This window comes from Lepidochelys kempii, chromosome 7 (genome assembly GCF_965140265.1).
Source record: "Lepidochelys kempii isolate rLepKem1 chromosome 7, rLepKem1.hap2, whole genome shotgun sequence".
Lineage (NCBI taxonomy): Eukaryota > Metazoa > Chordata > Testudines > Cheloniidae > Lepidochelys > Lepidochelys kempii.
Window position 1 is genome coordinate 85,536,398 of NC_133262.1, and position 14,254 is coordinate 85,550,651.

The window sequence follows — 14,254 nt, forward strand, 5'->3', positions numbered from 1 at the left end:
CCCTAAATGGCCCCCTCAAAGATTGAACTTACAACTCTGGGTTTAGCAGACCAATACTCAAACCACTGAGCTATCCATTCATCATCAGTGCCTCAACCAGTACATTGTATAATGCAGGGCTGTCCTCATATTGGACTTCAATGGAAATGTTAGGTGGGGTGACTGTTTTCTAAGTGCATTCTGCTCTTTACTGCCCTTTATATTTATTTATAGCAGTATATATATTACTGTAGCCCCTTGTCTGACATCTGGCTGCCTCCCTGCTTTTTGACCAGAAAGTGGTCAAAAGACAAATGCTAGAGCAATGGCTACCATCACTGCCTGGGAATCACTGCATGCTGCCATCCTGAAATTCAGTTAATAGCCTGTTTGAACAGGGCCCTGAATGTGACCACAGCCTGGCTCTGGTGAACTGTCAGAGGAAGTGAGGAAGACAGTAAGAAAGGTAGGAGCCTTTTCTGAAAATACGCTAGAGATTTTTGTCCTGGGACCTGACAGCAGAGGCACCCCAGGTGACCTTTTCTGCTGCAATGGGACACAGTAGGAGGGGGTTTCTGTAATCTGACTTTTTAAGAAAGCCAAACCTGCTGGGGCTTTACAGAAGCAGGCAGACATTTGGTGAGGTTACTGACTATTCGATAGCCATATAGAATTGCTGACTGAGAAGCCCATACAAAACAGCGCTCTCTCTAAAGGAAATCTGGTGACGACGCACTTTCTCTCCAGAAGCAGAAGCACCATTCGGCGGTGGAGACGTGGCCATCCTTATAGGTGTCACAGGAGTTGAAGAAGGGCCGGATGCAAATCTCATACTTGTCTAGGTTGATTGCTGCGAGCTCTGTCTGGTCCAGGAAAAGGTCATTGTTTGTGTCTAGCTTGGAAAACATCCAGCCAATGGAATCCTTGCAACTGGCCACCAGGCTCTTGTCTAGTACTGTGAGCAAACCGAGGGAGTGCAGGAGAAAGACAGGGAACAGCAGAGAGAGAGGAATGAGTCAAATCAAAAGTGCCTTTATCCCCTCACCCACACCACCACCATGCACACAGGTACTGTCAGATGGCAGTGTCTCCTGGAATGGTGGGTTGTTGGCAATGGTCAAACTCACCGGCTGAATTGTGTGCATAACCACGGGATTCAGGACAGAAAATAAAAGGGAGAAAAATGAAGACTGGGGACTGTCCTGGGATAGCGGCTTTCCTTGTCAGATAGTCTGCAAAATCATTTAGGCGTTATCAGCTGAAGTGCATCTACTGCTTCTCACCCAAGAACAGCACCCCTTGCTGTGTCCTTTGTGTGTCAGAGTGAATGGCGAGCTGGCATGAGGTGCCAGACTGGGGCAAACAGGCTGCTACACACCCTTTATTTTCAGAGGCCAGGCCAATTTTGTCATGAATGCTTCCTTTTGAGGGCTGGTGAAATGCCCTGACATTGTGACAGTGCCATGACATGAGGCCATAATGCTGATGTGGCCTAAGGAACCATGACATTGGGATGGAATGGATCTCTGCTGCAGGACAAATTTATACAGGGTGAAGGAGGTCAGGAAGAACTACAGGGAGGATCACAGGGCATAAAAGTTGAGCACTGCAGCAGTGGGGAGTCTGAGTGAGTGCTTCACCCGATGAGTCCTGCCCTGTTGTGAACTGTAATCCCTGCCAGCTACACACAGATCCGCACAGCACAGAGGATTGTTAGGCTGAGTCTCTGGGCAACACTCTTCAAACCCCGCTTCCCTTTCCCTATTCACAGAGGGTACAAAGCAGCTGCCAGTTTGGCTCTCGAAGGACTTCCTAGCAGCTGGAGAAAACAAACATAGCCCATGGCTCTGATAATCAGAGCTGAGGGGGGAAAGCTCACAGGAGGGAGTGGCAGAGAAGAGTCTGCCTCAAACACAGCTCCTACTGCTGATTTCATCAAACAAATTCCCCCCAGGGAGCAATCAGCTCAGAGATTTTTGTTCACTGGCATTTAAACTAACCAGATTCCTCCTGACTGAGCTCACTTCACACTCCACATGTGCTTCGGGACCAACCAGACCCCACTATGGGGACAGGGTGGGACTCCGGTTTAATAGTCACACTGAAGTGTTTGCCTTACTTGTGCTCACAGCAGTTGACAGAGCTGACTGGCCATGCAAAGACCTCTCTCATTATTCTGCCTGACCAGTGCGTATCTACCACAATAACGGCTACAACCCCAACCAGCCAGGTTTCTGCACGACCAACCTTTATTCACTCCTAAAAGTTACACAGTGGACACTTTCAGCCACTCAGAAAAGCTCTGTATGCATTAAAAACTATCATCTTTTTACCTGCATAGCAGGCCCTAGGATTGGCCATAACATGCCACTGGGATAGTCTCAAAGCCAACCAGAATGCAGCAGGTTAATAATGGCACATGCAGTAAGATTTACTCCACTGCACCAAAATCCATCAGATAAAATGGTCTGATCACCACGCATCACTGGAATCATAAAGACATTTCAACAGAACATTGTCACAGGAGATTTATATCATCATTTCATTCACTGCCGAGATGCGGCTGCCTTCAGAGTGGAATATGGGAGCTGTTTAGCAAAGCACAGCAGTACTACCCAACAGTTCAGCCTAGGATTTCAAGGATTTCAGTTCCCACTGAAACTAAAGGGAGTTCAGATAGGCAGAATGAAATTATCCAGGCTGGAATCTGACTGGGACTCCTGCACTGACATGCCTATTCCTACAAAAAGGATCTTTAATAACCACATGTGGTCAGGAACCTGCTTTGAGATCTTAAAAACAGCCACACAAGGAACCCGCTGTCCAACTAGCCCCGGGCTAGAACACTGGTCCTGCATTGACTCAAAAGGAAGGATATCAGCCCCACTTTCTGTAGCACCTAGATGTTCTATGGAGTTTTCCCTGCCAAATTCTGTCCTGATCCAACCCCGCTTACAGCGGTAGGTCTCGTAAGGTCACAGCACAAGGTTGTCCAACAACAAGGTATGGGTCCTATCTGAAAATGCACCAGCTTCATCTTGGTATTTACATAACACATTGTCCTTATCCTGGGACAACATTCTCTCCCCCTGAGATTATAAGGCAGATTCTCTGCCACCAAGTTCACTACGTGGTGAAAAGCGAATGTAAAACAGTTGGAGATTCCCCCGGATGTGTGTAGGGGGACTCTCCACCAGAATAAAGCTAGAGCAGTAAGCTCCACCATGTCTCTTGCACTGGAAACCTCTGCCCCAGTGTAAGGGGAAGGAGAAGAGTGTCAGGTAGGGAAGGGGAGTAGAGGAGTTAGGATCCATTTTGTCCAGTTCTCCATAGGTGGAAGGCCCCTGAGGGATCCTACCCCCTGCAGCTTTAACTAATGCTGGTGCAAAGCAACTGAAAATTAGGGAGCTGCAATTGGCTCCCTGATAGACTCTCTCTCCACTGTACCTAAGCAGAGCATGGGCACAGTGGAGAATCAAGCCACACACACACCTCTATGCATCTTGCACTGGAACTCATTCACCCAACCCTCCCTGCTGGATACGTCTCAGCCCTGTGGGTTTCATCAGCAGCCTGCAATCTCCCATCTTAGCGTGGCACATCTGTAGCCTCTGGGCTATCAGCTACGAGGCTCATGTCAGGGAAAGCAGCCCTGTTACTGCACCTCACTGTGCCCTGTTTCCCCATCTGCCCCCAGGACACTGACATCTACCACAAGCCCTGCCTGCCACCTCTGTCACGCAGGCCCCTCACCAAAATGCACATGACATCAGTAGGTCTAATTTGAGCTCGGCTGATCTAGATTAAGAGCATAGGTTGTGAAAAAGGTACCCAGCATGTCAAATATGTCTCATGCTGAGGGACATACGTGGCATGTCAGACAGCTGCCCTGAATGGAACGATCCACTGGAAACTCAGAACACTGTTGTCAGTGAGTGCGTCTTGCAGCACAGGACTTCCACAGCCCACCCGAAAGCCTTTTAGACACGTCAGCCAGCACACATGGGCCAGGCCTGCCCCAGATCTCATCCCCTTCTCAGTGGCAGGCCACTGGTAATTTTGCTCTTCCAGTCCAATAATCTATGCTCCCTTTGGGGAGGAGACACCACATCATTTGCATTAGACCCAATTTAGGAATAGAGGAATGGAGATCCAATACACAAGCCTTGGCCCAGCTCCTCAGCTGATGTAAATTGGAATAGCTCTGTTGAAGCCAACGGTACTACACTGATTTACACCAGCTAGGAATCTGGCCCCATGTCACCACTGGCAGCATCGGGGAATTCACCCACTGTGACTGTAGCCCTGATGCAGCTCCACTGTTGTCAGCACTGGCATAGACAAGTTGCTGGCAGACACAGGCATCGAAGCACTGGGCCATGTAGATGTGTTAGAAGCAAGGTTAGACCATGGGATGCTTCAAACACTGGGGCCGCCTGGAGTCCCATTGTCACTAGTACTCCCGCTGTCACTGTAACCAGGAGAGCTGGACTGGTGGAAGCAATGGTGGGAGATTTGGGGCAAAAAAGCCTAGTGCATGCATGCCACAGAGTGACTGGTTTAAGCCCCGAAGCAGGATGGTTAATGTCCCTTATATATTTTTATCCTGGCTAATCATAGAATATCAGGGTTGGAAAGGACCTCAGGAGGTCATCTAGTCCAACCCCCTGCTCAAAGCAGGACCAATCCCCAACTAAATCATCCCAGACAGGGCTTTGTCAAGTCTGACCTTAAACACCTCTAAGGAAGGCGATTCCACCACCTCCCTAGGTAACCCATTCCAGTGCTTCACCACCCTCCTAGTGAAAAAGTTTTTCCTAATATCCAACCTAAACCTCCCCCACAGCAATTTGAGACCATTACTCCTTGTTCTGTCTGTAATGAAACCATGGAGGAAATTCTGATTACATAGCTCAATGTCTATTCCTTGTTTGAGTCCTACTAAGTTCTTCTCTTCAAAATACATTGTGGCAGTGAGTTCCACAGATTAATTAGGTGTTGTGTAAAAAAGGATGTATTTTTATCAGTTTTAAATTTGCTGCCTCCTCATTTAATTGAAGGCCTCCTTGTTCTTGAATTATGAGAAAGGTCAAAAAGTGGAGGGGAATGGGTCTAGTCTGAGAGTGGGGTTTGTTAGGATATAGATATTCAGGCCTGTCTGTAAAGGCCTGTACTTTAAGAATTTAGGCGTATTTTTATCACTTGGCTAGTTAGAGGTATAAAAGAAAGAATCAAAATCACTGTCTGCCAATGTAAGGTCCTTCTCTTACTGTGACAGTCTGGGGCCCTGTTCTTAGGCTAAGGCCTTTGGCTAAGCGACAGAGGCAGCCATAAACTGGGAAGCGACCGGTCACATCCTCACATTCCAAAGTAGTCACATGGAAAGAAGGTGCTATTGGGCTGTTAGGAATACAATCCTGTCCTGATAGTGCCTATCAGCTCCAGAGAAAGGGAAGTGCCTAGAAAATGTAAAAGAAAACTTAGTTTGATAGCATCCTGTCTGGCAAGAACTCACTTATCAATACTGGGATGTGAAATCCTCACTTCTGTATTGTCTTGCCATTATAGTTCCCACTTTGCTATTGTTTGTCTGTATAATCTCTGTCTGATTCTGTGATTGTTCCTGTCTGCTGTATAATTAATTTTGCTGGGTGTAAACTAATTAAGGTGGTGGGATATAATTGGTTACATAATCATGTTACAATATGTTAGGATTGGTTAGTTAAATTTTAGTAGAATGATTGGTTAAGGTATAGCTAAGAATATTACTGTATAAATTAGGGGCAAACAGGAAGTAAGTTGGGATTCGGAAATAAGGAAAAGGAACTTGTATTTAAGCTTGCTGGAAGTTCACCCCAATAAACATCGAATTGTTTGCACCTTCGGACTTCGGGTATTGTTGCTCTCTGTTCATGTGAGAAGGACCAGGGAAGTGGGAGAGTGAAGGAATAAGCTCTCTAACATCTTGGTGCTGGGACTTGGATACATCACATTGGATAGGTGAGTGGCAGCCTGTAAGTCCCCCTCCCCAACAGTCCACGCAGCTGCTTGGAGGGGGTATGGCGAACTCTCATGATGGTAGTTGCGGGTTCTGGCAAGCTGGGGTAACGGATTTTTTGAACAAATGGATAAGGAAGAATCAGGGCCCATACCAGGTGCAGGGGCTCACCTGGGATGAGATTGAGAAGGAGATGGGAGAGGTTTTGGGAGACCCCAAGGGAAAGGAGTGTAGGAAAAAGGGAATGGTATTACAAGGTTTGTGTGCTGGGATGGCATACTGGGTAAAAAGGGAAGCTGATCTCCTCCAACACATTAAGGATTTGGAGGGGATTGTGGATCAGCAACGGATTTTAACAGAAAAATCTGTGTTAGCAGTAGAGGTAGCAGATTTGAAGGCACGGGCTGCTGCACGGACAGAGGAGTCTTGTGAGGCAATCCGGAGAGAGAGGGATGAACTGCTGGGGAGAGTAGGAGACTTAGAGGAGGAATTGTATCATTGTAAACATGGGGGCAATGGACTTAGGGACCCCAAACCATCCGCCCCACTAATGGAACTGAAGGAGACATCTCCACCACCCTACCCTGAAAAAACACTGTACCCACCACTGCCGTTGGATGTTGTAAGCCGGCGATCCACAGTTACAGCCCCTGCGAGAGAGGCTACCCGGGAGGAACTGCAGGAGGCAGGAATAGTGGCCCCGGTTGCAGGGTGGGGGGACCATGCCCCACAAGTAGTAGAACAGGCAGAAATCCGCCCCTTGTCCCTGAAGGACCGGGAGGCAGTACTGGGCCGCTTGGGAAAGGTACCCCGGAATGATTGGGATCAGTTTGTGCTCTGGCTAGTGGAGGTGGGCAGGGAGATGGAGGGTCTAACTCGTGAGGACCAGGTGATCTTATGGCGTAGTCTTTTGGGACGAGGTACCTTGGGAATCGATGTGGCAGGAGTGGCACACCCATTTCTAATCCCCGGACAGGTGGCAAAACACTTGTTTGGGGTGTACTCTCGTACTGCAGGGATGAATAAGATGAAGCGAATCCCTGGGGAAACAGGGCGGGATACACTTAATCGCATACAGGCCTGGGCACGGTGCTGGGTGGATCCCCTGGATGGTCCATGGGTGCTGCCACAGGCAGGGGCACCGGGACCTGGTGGGGGTATGGAGCAGGGTAGGGGTGTGGAATTGCTGGAGAAATGGTTGGAGCTGAGCAATCCGCAGTTCGTGGGGCATTTAAGGTTGCAGCACCCTGAACTTGCTCCCAATCAGCTACCCCAGTTTCTGGAACAGGCAGATGTGTGGACGCAGATGCATCAGGGGGAAGAGCCAGTCCATGCTATTACTGCGGGGGATCAATACAAGGTGGAAAGGAGTGGGTCAGCCTGGAGAGGAGGAGGTAGAGGGAGAGTTCGTGGCTTTGGGGGGCTAGTCAGGGACGAGCGGGCAGCTATAGAGCAACGGATCCAGAGACTGCAGGCTAAACTGACTACCCACGATCTTACCAGATCAGGGGGAAAGTGGTCCCGGAGGCCAAGGGACTGGGACTGCCTGAAATGCCAGACACACAATTTTGCATGGAGACAGGAATGCGTTCGGTGCCAGGACCCCCGGTCCCCTCATGAACCAGTGGGAGGGACAGAGGTGGGTGCTGCAACTTAGGGGTGCCCTGGGAGGTGTCCTGTCCATGTTCTCAATTTAGGACGGGATGCGTCTGGTCGCCCTACGCTCCAGGGGGCAATTGAAGGGAGTCCCATGAGGGATTTTTTGATAGACACTGGAGCAGCCATCAGTTTAACCACATGGCGGCAGGGGAGACCCTCAGAAGGGACTGTGACAATTGTAGGGGCAACAGGAGGGGAGACACAGTTAACCCTGAGGCGGGGACAAATCAAAGGAATCTGGGGGGAAGGGGAGATTATGTGGGGTTGTAATGATATGCTTAATCTGTTGGGGGCAGGAGATTTACACAAACTGGGACTTGTACTGGATTTAGCCAATTGGGTGTGTTTACTGGGGCAAACGCAGGACGGTCAGGGCTATACCATTCCCATGGGGATAGCCACTATGACCATTAAGGCGGCACATGCCCTCCCACCACCCCCGGCTGGGTGGGAACACATCCCTGTGTGGGCGAAGGATAACCTGGATTGTGGTAGGGGCCGCATGGAGGTACTGATGGACGGAGGGGACCCTCCCCCACAGAAACAGTACCCTATTCCTCGGGAGGCATTGGCAGAGGTGGGGGCAACTACTGGGGAGTTGGAACAGAGGGGACTGATTCGGGCAGTTGCATCCCCTTGTAATGCTGCTGTGTGGCCCGTGAAGAAGCCAAACGGTACCTGGCGTCTTACTGTGGATTACAGGGCACTAAATGCTCTGGCCAATTCACCAGCCTCAGTGGTGGCAGCATACCCTGAAATGTTGGCCCGTATTGGACCCCAATTCCGAATTTTCACTGTTTTGGACATAGCTAATGGGTTTTAGTCTCTGCCACTAGCTACCTCATGTCAGTATAAAACTGCTTTCACATGGGAGGGCAGACAGTTCTGCTGGACAGTCCTACCCCAGGAATATAGGGACTCCCCTGCAATTTTTCACAGATACATGAGACAGGCTCTGGAGGGGGTGGATTCAGCAAGGTGCATACAATATGTAGACGACCTGTTGCTAATGTCAGGGACAGAGGAAGAAGACAGGGAACTAACCGAGCAGGTCCTGCAAGCTTTGGCAAGAGCAGGATTGAAGGTCAATGGGAAAAAGGCTCAGATGGGACAGACAAGAGTGACCTACTTAGGAGTGGAAGTGTCTCAGATGGGAAGGGAAATCGATAAGGGACGGGTGCAACTGATCCAGTCCCTGCCACTGCCTACGGATGTTAAAAGCTTGCAAAGTTTTCTGGGTCTAACTGGATTTTGCAGGGATTTTGTGGCCAATTATGCAGAAATAGCCCAGCCTCTATTTGACCTAACCCGAGCCTCAACTTGGGAGTGGTCAGAAGAGTGTACTGAGGCAGTGAGAGTGCTAAAGGAAAACCTGGCCAGTGCTGGCCTCCCCAGATGGGGAGAAATTCTTTTATCTGTATCCTTTGGTATCAGACACTACCATTGGTTGTGCATTAACACAGGAGTATGGAGCAAAGGACCGACCTGTGGCCTTTGCCTCTCGACTTTTGAGTGCTGTGGAATTGAAGTATGGGTGGTGTGAAAAGGTGCTGTTGTGCTCCTACTGGGGGGTAGGGAAATTTAAATACCTTATGGGAATGCAGAAAGTCATAGTCCGATCTCATCATGACCCCCTGTGGCTGTTAAACATGCACACTATCTTACAGGGACAAGTGAGTGGGCAGCGTATTGCTAAATGGTTGCTGGTTCTACAGGCAGAAAACATTAAAGCAGAGGTGTTAAAGGAACCCATAGTCTGGGTAGCTGGATTACATCTGGCTGGCACCCCACACCAATGTGAAGCCAGCCCAGGTAAAACCCAACATCAGGTGTTTCGGGCGGCTAACCCCAATCAGGTAAAGGAGGGGACACTGGTATGGTTTTTGGATGGAAGTTGTATGTATCAAGGGGGACGGAAAACTGCAGGCTTAGCTGTTGTGGGAATCAGAGGCAATGAGTCAGTCAGCACCATTGGTTTCTCACTAGAAGCGAAGTCAGCTCAGGAGGCAGAACTGGCAGCCTTGCTAACAGCTTTAAATGAAGTGGATCCCAAATTTGAGGCAGAATGTTGGGTGGTGGTAGATTCAGATTATGTATTTCGTGGTGCCACATTAATGCTGAGATGGTGGGCAGATAATCATTTCAGGGCAACAGATGGCTCCACAATCAAGCATGCTACCTGGTGGAAGCGAGTGGAGGAGCTGAGTCACTGTTTTACACGGATCAATGTGGTAAAGGTAAAGGCACACAAGAAAACAGGACCCCTAAGCAAAGGGAATAATCTGGCCGATGTAGAGGCCAAGCGGGCTGCAACAGAGGCACCCCCATGGCCCTGGGAGCCAGAAGAGAGAGTGCCTGTCACAGTGTTAACAAGAAGCGGGGTGGATACAGATTGGGGAGGGCGAATTCGAGAGTTACAGGAATCTGACCCAGGACTGGAAGGCATCATGAAACTTGGGGACAGGCATGTGCCAAAGGTGGAACTAATGGAAGGGATTTGGTGTGTCTTAACAACTGAGGGACCGGTAATGTTGTGCCCTCAGGGAAGTCAGACGGCTTTCTTAAGCTGGGTGCATGGGAGCTTGGCAGGGGGACACCCCGGGTTTGAGGAGGCACTGGGAACTTTAAAAAGGTTGTGCTGGTGGCCAGGAATGGCAGCTGATTTAAAATCACATCTGGAACGTTGTTTGGACTGTGCCAGGCACAGCCCACCTCACAAGGTGCTAAGGGGAGAATTAATGAGACAAGCCCCAAGGGGACCATGGGAAAGAATACAAATTGATTACACAGGACCCCTACCACCAGATCACAGGAAAAACCGATTCATGTTGGTGGTAGTGGATGCTTTCAGCCGGTGGGTGGAAGCTTTCCCCACAAAGTATCAAACTGCCCGGGTAACTGCTGCAATACTGGTAAATGAGGTATTCACTCGCTGGGGGGTTCCAAAGGTGATTGACTCAGACCAAGGAGCTGCTTTTCAGTCAGATCTGTTAGGGGAGCTATCAGCCCTCACTGGAATCACACAGTTGTTCCATATTGCTGACCACCCCCAGGCTGCGGGGCAGGGGGAACGCATGAACCGCACCGTTAAAAGTGAGCTAAGAAAGGGAGTGGAAGTCGGAGGAAAAAACTGGTCACAGTTACTGCCCTTTGTCTTAATGAGAATAAGGGCCCGAGACTCAAAGGGCACAGGATTTTCTCCATATGAAGCTCTCATGGGAAGGCCTATGGAACGGTGGGAAAATCTACTTACCGCAGTACCTGGGGAAGTCACTACACATGGCTTAACACAAGAATGGATTTTAACTTTAATTGACCATGTAAAACAAGTACAGCAGGCGGTGGCCTGGCGAGACGAGCAAGGAGCAGCAAGAGTTAAAGCATGGTATGACCTGCCTGGGGAGCGTAATCTACCCATGGTGGGAGATCTAGTGATGTACAAGATTCCAGGTCAACACCATCCATTCCCAGCTCCTAAATGGAAGGGCCCCTATCTTGTCCTTGACCAATTAGGGCCCAGTCTGCTATTACTGGGTACAGAGAATGGAGGACGGGAGTGGGTCCACTGCACACAAATAAAAAGGTACAAACAGGGGACTGGGAAAGGGGACGTGTAAATTTTGTTATGTGTGTATTACAGGTTAATTCAAAAAGGAGAAAAGGATGAAAATTCCCTGGCCCTGGATGGAACAATTACTAGTGCTAATCACAATTGTCACATTTACAAATTCTATTCAGATCCCACTATGTGAAGTGTCAAAAGGAGGAAACACATGGACGGCTACACATGCAACCTGTGGTAATAAAGCTAATGAAGACTATGAGAATCTCCCCCTAGAAAGATGTACCACTAATACTCCAACAGGAATTTGGCAGTGTTGGTTTATGGATTAGATGGGGGAATCCCAACCATGTGGAGAATATCAAATTTATCAGGAAATATCGCATGGTAATCCCTGGGTGCTGCCATGATTAACGATAGTGGAAAACACAGTTACCCAGCTATGTGGTTTGTTACAGAGGGTCCAAAGAATATAACCCTCTGGTCTCCTGGAGCAAATGAACCCTCTTGGGAAAATAGGGCCTCACATTTAGGGTGTGATGTTACCATATGTAACCACAATGGTACTTCCATGGAAGATAATCCCCGAAGGTGTGATTGTTATGTACATATTACATTAGGCGTAAAATCCCCTTTGGGACCCTAGGTGTATGATGAGTTAACCATTTTACAGAATGTAACCCTACAGGTGATATGGATGCCAAGTTGGAAGAATCCAAATTTAAAGTGGCCACAGCCTGGAGCCAAGAATATTCCCCGACGAGCAAATGTATGGGAGCCATTGTGGGAGCAGGTGCAGCCAGCACTTTTTAACGTGTCCTTTCACTCTATTCCAGGGGTGGGACGCCCCAAGGAATGGTGGGTGGACCAAATCCATCCTAATTGTAGTATGTACATAAAAGGATTGAAACAACAATTCAATGCATGGGTGAGGGGACACACCTGGAATTGTCGTCGGAAAAGGGGATTGTGGGCAGCGGGGAACACTATGCTGGGTACATGGAATCTGGGGAACGAGTGGGTAACCAAACAATTAGTAAGCCAAAATGTGAAATTTCAACAACAAATTAATGAATTAATGGCACAGCAACTATCAGCAGTTGCCACAGGGTGGAGGACAGCAGTAGAGGTAAACTTGCAGTTAACTCATTGGGCAGGGGACCTGTTGACATGGGTAGAGGATGGCTTCAGAAGACTAACATGGGGAGAAGTGTGCGTAGGTATTCAAAATGCTCAGTTAATAATGTTAATGGATATTATGAGAGATGCTTGGTCAGAACAATGGCCTTCAGTATTAAATCAGGAGGCTAGCCCATATCTATCCACAATTGCAAAAACATACTCATCTACCTGGAAAATAACATCCCCGACCTGTGGGGACAGTTCTTGTGTAACTGTTACTATGATACCATGGGAAGGAAATGCAAATAAGGTGGTTCCCTTGAACCCTATGGGAGTTAGTAGGGAAGGGGGAGCACGTTGGGAGCCACTAGGGAATAGGTGGGGGGGCTGGAATGGTGTAAATTGGACTGTCATCACATTAAGCAGTTGTATATCCAGAGGAGGAATATGGATGTGCCCCTCTCCTATGACTATGGAGGAGCAGGATCAATGGCCTATTGCAAAGGGGGGGCATTTAGGGGTAATGTATATGGGGTACGGTGTATTCTGTTGGGAATGTATGCAATCCTGCAACATAACACTAGGAGGCAAAATCCTTCCAGTATATGACCAAAATTATAAACTTCTATACACTGCCACCTGGACTATGGTGCACCAATGGATCAGTGGACTTCATCGTTGTAAACAATCAAAGCAGCACCTACTACCCCATGCCGTACCAAGTAGTTGAATTGGTTTGGACGATACCAAATTTCACTGTGGATATTCAATAGACACACAATATGGACAAAAGTACACAAAGATTACAAGAGCAACTTGCTGCAAGCACCAACAGTTGTTCACACTTACAATACATACTACAGGATGGCGCTGACAAAATTTTAACCTTATCAAAGGAGGAGAAGCAGTGTTTTTGGTGGTGGCCAGGATGTTGGACCATACTGCAGTGGTCAGGACGCTCGGTGTTGCTGTGGATTATCATAGCAGCTAGTGTATTGTTAACTATATGTGTGTTACATTGCATATGGAAACGATCAAGGGGGGCACAACCCCCTAGAGAACAGCCACTAATTATAACCTATAAGTAATGTAGTAAGCCCCCCCCCCCACCTATGTGTACTAGACAACCCGGACCCAACCTTCTCGGGCCCACTATACTGGGAAGTCTGGAACACTAATTGGAATAGGTGTAGTATGCCCGTACAAGAGAAGGTGCAGGGCATGGTACTACACAAGGGGCAGTGGGACAGATGGAGCAGACACCTTCCACCTTGATGCCTGGCCCTATCAGGAAATGTGTCACCATATGTCCTATGCTTTTCCAGGGATACCTGGGCAGGAGGATCCCAAAAGAAAAAGAAAAAAAGGGGTGGAGTGTTAGGATATAGATATTCAGGCCTGTCTGTAAAGGCCTGTACTTTAAGAATTTAGGCGTATTTTTATCACTTGGCTAGTTAGAGGTATAAAAGAAAGAATCAAAATCACTGTCTGCCAGTGTAAGGTCCTTCTCTTACTGTGACAGTCTGGGGCCCTGTTCTTAGGCTAAGGCCTTTGGCTAAGCGACAGAGGCAGCCATAAGCTGGGAAGCGACCGGTCACATCCTCACATTCCAAAGTAGTCACATGGAAAGAAGGTGCTATTGGGCTGTTAGGAATACAATCCTGTCCTGATAGTGCCTATCAGCACCAGAGAAAGGGAAGTGACTAGAAAATGTAAAAGAAAACTTAGTTTGATAGCATCCTGTCTGGCAAGAACTCACTTATCAATACTGACAGGTTTCAGAGTAACAGCCGTGTTAGTCTGTATTGTCTTGCCATTATAGTTCCCACTTTGCTATTGTTTGTCTGTATAATCACTGTCTGATTCTGTGATTGTTCCTGTCTGCTGTATAATTAATTTTGCTGGGTGTAAACTAATTAAGGTGGTGGGATATA

The 14,254-nt window shown here is 48.3% G+C and overlaps 1 protein-coding gene across 1 annotated transcript in view; it reads right to left on the reverse strand.

Moving 5' to 3' along the window:
• SPOCK2 (SPARC (osteonectin), cwcv and kazal like domains proteoglycan 2) overlaps window positions 1–14,254 on the reverse strand; it is a 65,149-nt gene that overhangs the window by 7,531 nt on the left and 43,364 nt on the right. The window contains exon 8 of the mRNA XM_073353609.1: window positions 716–934. Within this exon, the coding sequence (XP_073209710.1) occupies window positions 716–934 (219 nt within the window). The remainder of the gene's footprint in view (window positions 1–715; window positions 935–14,254) is intronic.